This window comes from Dreissena polymorpha, chromosome 5 (genome assembly GCF_020536995.1).
Source record: "Dreissena polymorpha isolate Duluth1 chromosome 5, UMN_Dpol_1.0, whole genome shotgun sequence".
NCBI classification, from domain to species: Eukaryota; Metazoa; Mollusca; class Bivalvia; order Myida; family Dreissenidae; genus Dreissena; species Dreissena polymorpha.
The window spans coordinates 108,488,641-108,503,487 of record NC_068359.1 but is presented as its reverse complement, the minus strand read 5'-3'; the positions used below and the strand labels follow the sequence as shown (position 1 = coordinate 108,503,487).

Here is a 14,847-nt window from a genome sequence, read left to right as displayed (position 1 = left end):
TCCATAGACCATAATAATCAAACATGGCATTAAAAATATAATTCTACCATCAATTCTTTACTAGAACTACTCGATGGCTTAAATTATTAAGCAAATGTACAGTAAATATTATGAATAATTATGGCCCATCCTTCTGTACAAGATACTTACGGTGGGATCTCGAATCTTAATCTGACAACCATAACAATATCTGAAAAAGATAAAACAATATTTATCACATATGGTCACCTTAAAGTAGTGATCAGTTTAATGATTAAAGACACTTGAAGATATAAAGTAAGGTTGAATGCCCATTTCACCATACTCCACACTTACATTAACTCATTCTTGGACGGAAATCTAGTGACTCGTAAGGTCTTGAATATTTCCTTCAATAATTTTTCAAAAATGTTTCATGGATTGCATTGATTGAATAACATTGAGATTCAGTTGTAGAAAGCTTATTTTAATAGAACACTGATGGTAAAACTTCGGATTCAAAATTTAAGTACATTACAAACCACTTACTTCATGATTAAAAAATGTTTCAATCTCCATATGTACTTAAAATAACATTGAAAATGCTTAAGAGTTGAATTTCATTGGTCCACTATCTAAGATCATTTTGAGCCTTATCCCATTACTTTTTTATTGATTCTGAATCATTCTCACAGTATTATATCACATACAGTGAGACCCGTTCTGGGAATAATATGCATGTATGTAAAGTGTCTTCCCAGGTTAGCCTACGCAGTCAGCACAGGCTTATCAGGAAAGACACTTTACACCCAGACTGAATTTTCCCTTAAGAGAGATTCCTTAAAACGAAACTTTTGTTAAAAGTTGAGCGTTCAGCACAGGCTAGTCTGGGAAAAACTATAAGCACACACATCAGGCCCAGTCTTCCAGAACAAGCCTCCATTACTTACATATTTTGTCCAGGGTCAAAGTCTGCACTTGACATTTCTATGGACTGATCCAGTGGGAACAAATGATGGTAGGAGCGAGCCAAGTGTGGGGCAGACACCAGCGTCAGACCTGATATGTACCAACGATTTGAAAGGTGAAACTATTCTAGGATAGTCAACAAATGTGCAAAACGACCCGCGTCATGCAAAAGTGGGTCTTATGCTATATGCGGACAGCGTTAACTCAATTCAAGCCTGCGCAATGGCGTCGTCTGGTCAGGAGCTATGCTTTCTGCTATAAGATTATGCGGGGTTTTTGGTCTCACTAGAGAAAAGGGTAGCTAATGACCAGACTGCACAATTGCGCAGGCTGGTCTTGCACTACCTTGGCTGCATATACAACAAAACTCATTTTCACATGACTCGGGGGTCAAATAGTTGCAGATACACTTTAGAGAGACACTAATAATATTCTTAACCAAACAAACACTTGACAGTCATAAAACATAACTTATGCCTACTGTTTTTAATAAGTATGGATGCAAAATGGTACACCAAACACAATCTCATTATAATACCACACTCTAGAGCATTTCAACTCAAAGTATCAACATAACTTGTAACACCAGACACAGCAAAGTGTTACTTTTTCTGATGACTCTTGGCACTTTACTGGTATTCTGATGAATTAAGCAGTAAAAATTACTCAAGACACTATGGGCGATGTAACTACCAAATGCCTTACACCAATTACTCAGACGCTATGGACAATGTACCTACCACATGCCTTACACAAATTCACAGACGCAATGGGCCATGTACCTACCACATGCCTTACACAAATTACTCAGAAAATATGGGCAATGTACCTACCACATGCCTTACACAAATGACTCAAAAAGTATGGGCAATGTACCTACCACATGCCTTACACAAATTACTCAGGCGCTATGGGCCATGTACCTACCACATGCCTTACACAAATTACTCATTAAGTATGGGCAATGTACCTACCACATGCCTTACACAAATTACTCAGGCACTATGGGCAATGTACCTACCGCATGCCTTACACAAATTACTAAGAAAGTATGGGCAATGTACCTACCACATGCCTTACACAAATTACTCAGGCACTATTGGCAATGTACCTACCACATGCCTTACACAAATTACTCAGAAAGAATGGGCAATGTACCTACCACATGCCTTACACAAATTACTCAGAAGCTATGGGCAATGTACCTATCACATGCCTTACACAAATTACTCAGAAAGAATGGGCGATGTACCTACCACATGCTTTACACTCTACGGGCAGTTCGCAGTATTTACTCTTGCACTGTGGACAGAAGTAGCCCGTGGTGCTGAACCCTTCCACTGTCTTACTGTCCAAATGACTGCAACATGTACAACGAGCACCACGTAGGCTTTGTGGAGACACAATAGCATAATGACATGTACAACGAGCACCACGTAGGCTTTGTGGAGACACAATCACATAATGACATGTACAACGAGCAACATGTAGGCTTTGTGGAGACACAATCACATAATGACATGTACAACGAGCACCACGTAGGCTTTGTGGAGACACAATCACATAATGACATGTACAAGAGCACCACGTAGGCTTTGTGGAGACACAATCACATAATGACATGTACAACGACCAACACGTAGGCTTTGTGGAGACACAATCACATAATGACATGTACAACGACCAACACGTAGGCTTTGAGGAGACACAATCACATAATGACATGTACAACGAGCACCACGTAGGCTTTGTGGAGACACAATCACATAATGACATGTACAACGAGCAACACGTAGGCTTTGTGGAGACACAATCGCATAATGACATGTACAACGAGCACCACGTAGGCTTTGTGGAGACACAATCACATAATGACATGTACAACGAGCACCACGTAGGCTTTGTGGAGACACAATCACATAATGACATGTACAACGAGCACCACGTAGGCTTTGTGGAGACACAATCACATAATGACATGTACAACGAGCACCACATAGGCTTTGTGAAGACACAATCACATAATGACATGTACAACGAGCACCACGTAGGCTTTGTGGAGACACAATCACATAATGACATGTACAACGAGCACCACGTAGGCTTTGTGGAGACACAATCACATAATGACATGTACAACGAGCACCACGTAGGCTTTGTGAAGACACAATCACATAATGACATGTACAACGAGCACCACGTAGGCTTTGTGGAGACACAATCACATAATGACATGTACAACGAGCACCACATAGGCTTTGTGGAGACACAATCACATAATGACATGTACAACGAGCACCACGTAGGCTTTGTGGAGACACAATCACATAATGACATGTACAACGAGCACCACATAGGCTTTGTGGAGACACAATCACATAATGACATGTACAACGAGCACCACGTAGGCTTTGTGGAGACACAATCACATAATGACATGTACAACGAGCACCACGTAGGCTTTGTGGAGACACAATCACATAATGACATGTACAACGAGCACCACGTAGGCTTTGTGGAGACACAATCACATAATGACATGTACAACGAGCACCACGTAGGCTTTGAGGAGACACAATCACATAATGACATGTACAACGAGCACCACGTAGGCTTTGTGAAGACACAATCACATAATGACATGTACAACGAGCACCACGTAGGCTTTGTGGAGACACAATCACATAATGACATGTACAACGAGCACCACGTAGGCTTTGAGGAGACACAATCACATAATGACATGTACAACGAGCACCACGTAGGCTTTGTGGAGACACAATCACATAATGACGTACAACGAGCAACACGTAGGCTTTGTGGAGACACAATCACATAATGACATGTACAACAAGCACCACGTAGGCTTTGTGGAGACACAATCACATAATGACATGTACAACGAGCACCACGTAGGCTTTGTGAAGACACAATCACATAATGACATGTACACGAGCACCACGTAGGCTTTGTGGAGACACAATCACATAATGACATGTACAACGAGCAACATGTAGGCTTTGTGAAGACACAATCACATAATGACATGTACAATGAGCACCACGTAGGCTTTGTGAAGACACAATCACATAATGACATGTACACGAGCACCACGTAGGCTTTGTGGAGACACAATCACATAATGACATGTACAACGAGCAACATGTAGGCTTTGTGAAGACACAATCACATAATGACATGTACAACGAGCACCACGTAGGCTTTGTGGAGACACAATCACATAATGACATGTACAACGAGCACCACATAGGCTTTGTGGAGACACAATCACATAATGACATGTACAACGAGCACCACGTAGGCTTTGTGGAGACACAATCACATAATGACATGTACAATGAGCACCACGTAGGCTTTGTGAAGACACAATCACATAATGACATGTACAACGAGCACCACGTAGGCTTTGTGGAGACACAATCACATAATGACATGTACAATGAGCACCACGTAGGCTTTGTGAAGACACAATCACATAATGACATGTACAATGAGCACCACGTAGGCTTTGTGAAGACACAATCACATAATGACATGTACAACGAGCAACATGTAGGCTTTGTGAAGACACAATCACATAATGACATGTACAATGAGCACCACGTAGGCTTTGTGAAGACACAATCACATAATGACATGTACAATGAGCACCACGTAGGCTTTGAGGAGACACAATCACATAATGACATGTACAACAAGCACCACGTAGGCTTTGTGGAGACACAATCACATAATGACATGTACAACAAGCACCACGTAGGCTTTGTGGAGACACAATCACATAATGACATGTACAACGAGTACCACATAGGCTTTGTGAAGACACAATCACATAATGACATGTACAACGAGCACCACGTAGGCTTTGTGGAGACACAATCACATAATGACATGTACAACGAGCAACACGTAGGCTTTGTGGAGACACAATCACATAATGACATGTACAACGAGCACCACGTAGGCTTTGTGGAGACACAATCACATAATGACATGTACAACGAGCACCACGTAGGCTTTGTGGAGACACAATCACATAATGACATGTACAACGAGCACCACGTAGGCTTTGTGAAGACACAATCACATAATGACATGTACAACGAGCACCACGTAGGCTTTGTGGAGACACAATCACATAATGACATGTACAACGAGTACCACATAGGCTTTGTGGAGACACAATCACATAATGACATGTACAACGAGCACCACGTAGGCTTTGTGGAGACACAATCACATAATGACATGTACAACGAGCACCACGTAGGCTTTGTGAAGACACAATCACATAATGACATGTACAACGAGCACCACGTAGGCTTTGTGGAGACACAATCACATAATGACATGTACAATGAGCACCACGTAGGCTTTGTGGAGACACAATCACATAATGACATGTACAACGAGCACCACGTAGGCTTTGTGGAGACACAATCACATAATGACATGTACAATGAGCACCACGTAGGCTTTGTGAAGACACAATCACATAATGACATGTACAACGAGCACCACGTAGGCTTTGTGAAGACACAATCACATAATGACATGTACAACGAGCACCACGTAGGCTTTGTGGAGACACAATCACATAATGACATGTACAACGAGCACCACGTAGGCTTTGTGGAGACACAATCACATAATGACATGTACAACGAGCACCACGTAGGCTTTGTGAAGACACAATCACATAATGACATGTACAATGAGCACCACGTAGGCTTTGTGGAGACACAATCACATAATGACATGTACAACGACCAACACGTAGGCTTTGAGGAGACACAATCACATAATGACATGTACAACGAGCACCACGTAGGCTTTGTGGAGACACAATCACATAATGACATGTACAACGAGCACCACGTAGGCTTTGTGGAGACACAATCACATAATGACATGTACAATGAGCACCACGTAGGCTTTGTGGAGACACAATCACATAATGACATGTACAATGAGCACCACGTAGGCTTTGTGGAGACACAATCACATAATGACATGTACAACGAGCACCATGTAGGCTTTGTGGAGACACAATCACATAATGACATGTACAATGAGCACCACGTAGGCTTTGTGAAGACACAATCACATAATGACATGTACAACGACCAACACGTAGGCTTTGAGGAGACACAATCACATAATGACATGTACAATGAGCACCACGTAGGCTTTGTGGAGACACAATCACATAATGACATGTACAATGAGCACCACATAGGCTTTGTGGAGACACAATCACATAATGACATGTACAATGAGCACCACGTAGGCTTTGTGGAGACACAATCACATAATGACATGTACAATGAGCACCACGTAGGCTTTGAGGAGACACAATCACATAATGACATGTACAACGAGCACCACGTAGGCTTTGTGGAGACACAATCACATAATGACATGTACAACGAGCACCACATAGGCTTTGTGGAGACACAATCACATAATGACATGTACAACGAGCACCACGTAGGCTTTGTGGAGACACAATCACATAATGACATGTACAATGAGCACCACGTAGGCTTTGTGGAGACACAATCACATAATGACATGTACAATGAGCACCACGTAGGCTTTGAGGAGACACAATCACATAATGACATGTACAACGAGCACCACGTAGGCTTTGTGGAGACACAATCACATAATGACATGTACAACGAGCACCACGTAGGCTTTGTGGAGACACAATCACATAATGACATGTACAACGAGCACCACGTAGGCTTTGTGGAGACACAATCACATAATGACATGTACAACGAGCACCACGTAGGCTTTGTGGAGACACAATCGCATAATGACATGTACAATGAGCACCACGTAGGCTTTGTGGAGACACAATCACATAATGACATGTACAACGAGCAACACGTAGGCTTTGTGGAGACACAATCACATAATGACATGTACAATGAGCACCACGTAGGCTTTGTGGAGACACAATCACATAATGACATGTACAACGAGCAACACGTAGGCTTTGTGGAGACACAATCACATAATGACATGTACAATGAGCACCACGTAGGCTTTGTGGAGACACAATCACATAATGACATGTACAATGAGCACCACATAGGCTTTGTGAAGACACAATCACATAATGACATGTACAACGAGCACCACGTAGGCTTTGTGGAGACACAATCACATAATGACATGTACAATGAGCACCACGTAGGCTTTGTGGAGACACAATCACATAATGACATGTACAACGAGCACCACGTAGGCTTTGTGGAGACACAATCACATAATGACATGTACAATGAGCACCACGTAGGCTTTGTGGAGACACAATCACATAATGACATGTACAACGAGCACCACGTAGGCTTTGTGGAGACACAATCACATAATGACATGTACAACGAGCACCACGTAGGCTTTGTGGAGACACAATCGCATAATGACATGTACAACGAGCAACATGTAGGCTTTGTGGAGACACAATCACATAATGACATGTACAACGAGTACCACGTAGGCTTTGTGGAGACACAATCACATAATGACATGTACAATGAGCACCACGTAGGCTTTGAGGAGACACAATCACATAATGACATGTACAACGAGCACCACGTAGGCTTTGTGGAGACACAATCACATAATGACATGTACAACGAGCACCACGTAGGCTTTGTGAAGACACAATCACATAATGACATGTACAATGAGCACCACGTAGGCTTTGTGGAGACACAATCACATAATGACATGTACAACAAGCACCACGTAGGCTTTGTGGAGACACAATCGCATAATGACATGTACAACGACCAACACGTAGGCTTTGTGGAGACACAATCACATAATGACATGTACAACGAGCAACATGTAGGCTTTGTGGAGACACAATCACATAATGACATGTACAACGAGCAACACGTAGGCTTTGTGAAGACACAATCACATAATGACATGTACAACGAGCACCACATAGGCTTTGTGGAGACACAATCACATAATGACATGTACAACGAGCACCACGTAGGCTTTGTGGAGACACAATCACATAATGACATGTACAACAAGCACCACGTAGGCTTTGTGGAGACACAATCGCATAATGACATGTACAACGAGCACCACGTAGGCTTTGTGGAGACACAATCACATAATGACATGTACAATGAGCACCACGTAGGCTTTGTGGAGACACAATCACATAATGACATGTACAACGACCAACACGTAGGCTTTGAGGAGACACAATCACATAATGACATGTACAATGAGCACCACGTAGGCTTTGTGGAGACACAATCACATAATGACATGTACAACGACCAACACGTAGGCTTTGTGGAGACACAATCACATAATGACATGTACAACGAGCACCACATAGGCTTTGTGGAGACACAATCACATAATGACATGTACAATAAGCACCACGTAGGCTTTGTGGAGACACAATCACATAATGACATGTACAACGAGCACCACGTAGGCTTTGTGGAGACACAATCACATAATGACATGTACAATGAGCACCACGTAGGCTTTGTGGAGACACAATCGCATAATGACATGTACAACGAGCAACACGTAGGCTTTGTGGAGACACAATCACATAATGACATGTACAACGAGCACCACGTAGGCTTTGTGGAGACACAATCACATAATGACATGTACAACGAGCACCACGTAGGCTTTGTGGAGACACAATCACATAATGACATGTACAACGACCAACACGTAGGCTTTGTGGAGACACAATCACATAATGACATGTACAACAAGCACCATGTAGGCTTTGTGGAGACACAATCGCATAATGACATGTACAACGAGCACCACGTAGGCTTTGTGGAGACACAATCACATAATGACATGTACAACGACCAACACGTAGGCTTTGAGGAGACACAATCACATAATGACATGTACAACGAGCACCACATAGGCTTTGTGAAGACACAATCACATAATGACATGTACAACGAGCACCATGTAGGCTTTGTGGAGACACAATCACATAATGACATGTACAACGAGCACCACGTAGGCTTTGTGGAGACACAATCACATAATGACATGTACAACGAGCACCACGTAGGCTTTGTGGAGACACAATCACATAATGACATGTACAACGAGCACCACATAGGCTTTGTGGAGACACAATCACATAATGACATGTACAACGAGCACCACGTAGGCTTTGTGAAGACACAATCACATAATGACATGTACAACGAGCACCACGTAGGCTTTGTGGAGACACAATCACATAATGACATGTACAACGAGCACCACGTAGGCTTTGTGGAGACACAATCACATAATGACATGTACAACGAGCACCACGTAGGCTTTGTGGAGACACAATCACATAATGACATGTACAACGAGCACCACGTAGGCTTTGTGAAGACACAATCACATAATGACATGTACAATGAGCACCACGTAGGCTTTGTGGAGACACAATCACATAATGACATGTACAACGAGCACCACGTAGGCTTTGTGGAGACACAATCACATAATGACATGTACAACGAGCACCACATAGGCTTTGTGGAGACACAATCACATAATGACATGTACAACGAGCACCACGTAGGCTTTGTGGAGACACAATCACATAATGACATGTACAACGAGCACCATGTAGGCTTTGTGGAGACACAATCACATAATGACATGTACACGAGCACCACGTAGGCTTTGTGGAGACACAATCACATAATGACATGTACAACGAGCAACATGTAGGCTTTGTGAAGACACAATCACATAATGACATGTACAACGAGCACCACGTAGGCTTTGTGAAGACACAATCACATAATGACATGTACAACGAGCAACATGTAGGCTTTGTGGAGACACAATCACATAATGACATGTACAACGAGCAACACGTAGGCTTTGTGGAGACACAATCGCATAATGACATGTACACGAGCACCACGTAGGCTTTGTGGAGACACAATCGCATAATGACATGTACAACAAGCACCACGTAGGCTTTGTGGAGACACAATCACATAATGACATGTACAACGAGCACCACGTAGGCTTTGTGGAGACACAATCACATAATGACATGTACAACAAGCACCACGTAGGCTTTGTGGAGACACAATCACATAATGACATGTACAACGAGCACCACGTAGGCTTTGTGGAGACACAATCACATAATGACATGTACAACGAGCAACACGTAGGCTTTGTGGAGACACAATCACATAATGACATGTACAACGAGCACCACGTAGGCTTTGTGAAGACACAATCACATAATGACATGTACAACGAGCAACACGTAGGCTTTGTGGAGACACAATCGCATAATGACATGTACAATGAGCACCACGTAGGCTTTGTGGAGACACAATCACATAATGACATGTACAACGAGCACCACGTAGGCTTTGTGAAGACACAATCACATAATGACATGTACAACGAGCACCACGTAGGCTTTGTGGAGACACAATCACATAATGACATGTACACGAGCACCACGTAGGCTTTGTGGAGACACAATCACATAATGACATGTACAACGAGTACCACGTAGGCTTTGTGAAGACACAATCACATAATGACATGTACAATGAGCACCACGTAGGCTTTGTGGAGACACAATCACATAATGACATGTACAACGAGCACCACGTAGGCTTTGTGGAGACACAATCGCATAATGACATGTACAACGAGCACCACGTAGGCTTTGTGAAGACACAATCACATAATGACATGTACAACGAGCAACATGTAGGCTTTGTGGAGACACAATCACATAATGACATGTACAACGAGCACCACGTGACATAATGACATATAAGTGAGCCTTGCTCTAGGAAAACAGGGCTTAAAGCAGCTGCAGAGCGTTGTTCCACATTATCCTGTGCAGTCCACACAGGACTACTTAGGGATGACAAAGTCTGCTTTAAAAGCATTTTTCATTTAAAGGAAGTCTCTTCTAAACGCATATCCAATCTTGGCGGAAAGTCTCATTCCTGATTATCATGTGGGAACTGCAAAGGCTAATCAGGGGCAACCCTTTACACACAAGCATTAAGCTCCATTTTCCTACAGCAAGGCTGAAGAGTATTTACTATTAGGATGTTGTCTGTTCTTGACCTGTAACTATTAACAGAACAGTGGCACTATGTGCATCATCGTAGACAACGTAATGAAGTTAGTGATAGTAAAAAATAACAAATAGGAGTATACTTGACACATTAACAGAAATGGGTGAAAACATAATAACTTTCATTTCAACTTTGGTACTACAAGATACATTAAACAGTCTGTATGTGTGTGTGCTTAACTTAATTTAGTCCTGTGACCATTTCTTTCCACGCGTGAAAAAAGCTTGAGATACAGAGTTAAGTATAAAATCTGCTTAAAACAAGAACTTAGATAAATGTTCCTTATGATTTAATATCATACAATGCATTATTAAATGTAAAAGACAGCAAAATAAAATAACCATTTATTTCACTTAAATATGAGACTGAAGTAAAATTGTTCATAAAATGTAAAAATATTGACTCTACAATGTAAAAATACATCTACATATTTCCTTATCAACAAATGTAATATACTTATGGCCTCTCATTAAATCCCGATTGGGGGTGACATTGAATGTCGACTCACCACATACACATAGCTGGTTTGTCCTTCTCTCCTCCAAGCTGGTGATGTGGGAAACCCATACGAATCAAAGAAGATTCTGTGTTATTCTGAAATAATACATAATGTTTTTACTAGCAATATAAATGTGCTTGTTTCATTTGTATTACCTTTTCAAAAGTTTGTATGGTAAAAATCCTGGCTGTCTTTTGAACAACACAGATTTTCCAAGGCATGGTTGGAGTGTCTAAGGAAGTTACTAGTACATGGCATACTTACTTATAAGAAATCATGTCGATGTTTTTGATTGAGCCTATTGTCATAAGAGATGTTCAGTATCAATTGGAAGTGAATCGGTGTAGAAATGAAGAAGTTAATGTAAAATAACATAAACAAGAGATGTGTTTGCCAGAAACACAATGCCCCCTCCTGCGCTGCTTTTTAAAAATTATTATTCGGCCGGTTCATTATTTACCTCCCTTTAAAGCTTATGACTTCCTTTGAATTTGTTTTCTGGACCTTTGACCTTGAAGGATGACATTGACTTTGACCTTTCACCCCCTCTTCTTCGACCCCCCCCCCACAATGGTAGTTGAAAACAAAAATATATTGATCAGCTCAACATGAAAGGCTTGACGTCCAGTTGTTCTAACTATGGCTAATTGACATAACCTGTATTCAACACCAACCAGATACTCCTTACACCACACACAAGCAATATTTACTCACCAGGGCAGGGGGTGGGCTGGTGTGCTGCTTACACCACACAAGCTTTATGTTTACTCACCAGGGCAGGGGGCGGGCTGGTGTGCTGCTTACACCACACAAGCTTTATGTTTACTCACCTGGGCAGGGGGCGGGCTAGTATGCTGGTTAAGCAGGTCCTTGAAATGACCTTCATCCAGGATCACTGTGTACTGACCTGCAAAAGACCATAACAGTCTCTGAAAACATTCCAGCCCTTACTGGCTCCATGGTATGGTGGCCATTGTTATTGACCAATCAATTTGCTGATCAGTCCAGTTTTCAAACTATGCTGCACAATTGCAGTTTAATCAAATAATGTTCATGCCTGCCCCCCTTAAATGGGTCTAGTTGCAATATTTTACACACAAAAAAAGTCCATAATGATATTGATCTGAGAAGAATATTGCATTTCCATAACAGTAGAGAGTATGCTATATGCTTGTTGAGTCGTGGGTAATTTTCATAAAGTGGTTATATCACAAATATTTTATAAATATATGACTATGAATCATTATAAACATAATTATTAACATTTGGTGTTTATATAACAAAACAAGAGCTGTGTTTGTGAAACACAGCTGTGTTTGTGAAACACAGCTGTGTTTGTGAAACACAATGCCCCCTACTGCGCTTTGAAGCCACACGCAGCTATTTTAGAAACGATTCATATTTTGAATGTAAAGGGCACAGTGATCTTGACCTTTGACATAGTGACCTCAAACCATGTTTGATTGTAGATCTCAATCAGATGCATGTACATGTGAAGTTTTAAGAACATAGACCCAAGAGTTTTCATTTTATGAGCAAGGTTAAAGTTTTGGGACAAACACACACATACAATGACAGACAGGCATAAAACAACATATAAATAATGGATTGTATTGATAATGTCAAACAGCCATCTTGAAAATGTTTTCTTGTTGAGCGATGTATTCTGATTGGCTATTCCAATTTGAAGATTTGCATAACTATAACTAGCCTTAAAATTGACATTACAAAGGAGGTTAATTTCTTGCGAAAAAATGTCAACAGGTGATGTTGTTAGGAAAATACAAATAAATAAACGATTTTTTGTTACTTAGGAACACTATATGAACAATTTAAAGAGGCAATATATGATAAGAGCTCTGATGAATTACAATATTGACCTGTTTTGTTGCGAATTTGATCAGCAGAAAGATGATGACCAGGTTAAAACTTTTCTGTACCAACTGCATAATGTGAAAAAGTTCTATCATGCAATACCACGGGATCTCTAGAATCCACTACTCTAAAAGAACCCACAACTCAACAAGAAACTACCAAACAAATCAAAACTTCCAATTGATATCCACTATCTTTATTGGTTTAATCAAATATCGCGCTGCATGTTTAGCATTCAACATGTATATGTTTTCCCAGAGGGCATCTACTGCATGTAAACAAAATATATGGTAGTCTGGTAAGTATCATTGTAAAAGATAAACAAGAGCTGTCTCCATCGGAAGACATATGCCCCCGAAAAATGCTTCTACGAAACCTAAACGCATTTTTCGAAAACCTTAACACTGACCCTTAATTCAAGGTCAAAGGGGTCAAAATGTGTGTGCTTATGTTAAGGCCTTGTCCATATACACATGCATACCAAATATGAAGGTAACACCTGAAGCGACATAAAATTTATGAACATTTTTCGAAATCTAAGCGCAAAAGTGCACGGACAGATAGACGCACAGACAGATGGATGGACAGACATTACATGCCACCCTACCCAGGGCATAAAAAAGTTAAGTTTTGATACAGGACAATAACAATCCATCATGCACAACTTCGTAACATTATAAGGAAAAAAACTCAATTTTTCTATGAATAAAGGGCCGTAACTCATGAGTGTCTCTGTCAATTTGGCTGATTATCGAACTTGAGCTAGAACTTATGACCTTACACATTTTCATGAAGTGTGGCGAAGAACCTATGACATTTGCTCGAGTTTTTGAGCAGAAACGAGAAAAAACGCAATTTTTCCATTATTCAAGGGCTGTAACTCAGGAGTGCCGAGGTCCATTTGGCCGATTATCAAACTAAACCTAGATGTTATTGCCTTTAACATTTTAATGAATTGTGGTGAAGATCCTATGACGTTTGCTGAGTTATTGAGCGGAAACAAGAATATTTTTTTTAACAATTATTCAAGCGCTGTAACTCAGGAGTGTCTGGGTCAATTTGGCCAATTATCAAACTGGATCTAGATGTTATTGCCTTACACATTTTCATGAAGTTTGGTGAAGATCTGATGACAATTGCTTGAGTTATAAAGCAGAAACGAAAAATAAAACAAAAAAAATTGATGATTCAAGGCCCGTAACTCAGGAGTGTCTGGTTAAATTGGCTGATTATCAAACTTGACCTAGATGTTATTGCCTTACACATTTTCATTAAGTATGGCGAAGATCCTATGACATTTGCTCAAGTTATTGAGTGGAAACGAGAAAAAAAAATTTTCACGATGATTCAGGGACCGTAACTCAGGAGTGTCTG

At 41.0% G+C, this 14,847-nt stretch overlaps 1 protein-coding gene across 1 annotated transcript in view; it reads right to left on the bottom strand.

The window, feature by feature from the left end:
* The window catches only part of LOC127882075 (general transcription factor IIH subunit 2-like), a 29,244-nt gene that overhangs the window by 2,615 nt on the left and 11,782 nt on the right, over nucleotides 1-14,847 (bottom strand). Inside the window, 5 exon segments of the mRNA XM_052430501.1 lie at nucleotides 151-190; nucleotides 909-1,017; nucleotides 2,184-2,287; nucleotides 11,608-11,693; nucleotides 12,429-12,505. Coding sequence (XP_052286461.1) covers nucleotides 151-190; nucleotides 909-1,017; nucleotides 2,184-2,287; nucleotides 11,608-11,693; nucleotides 12,429-12,505 — 416 coding nt within the window.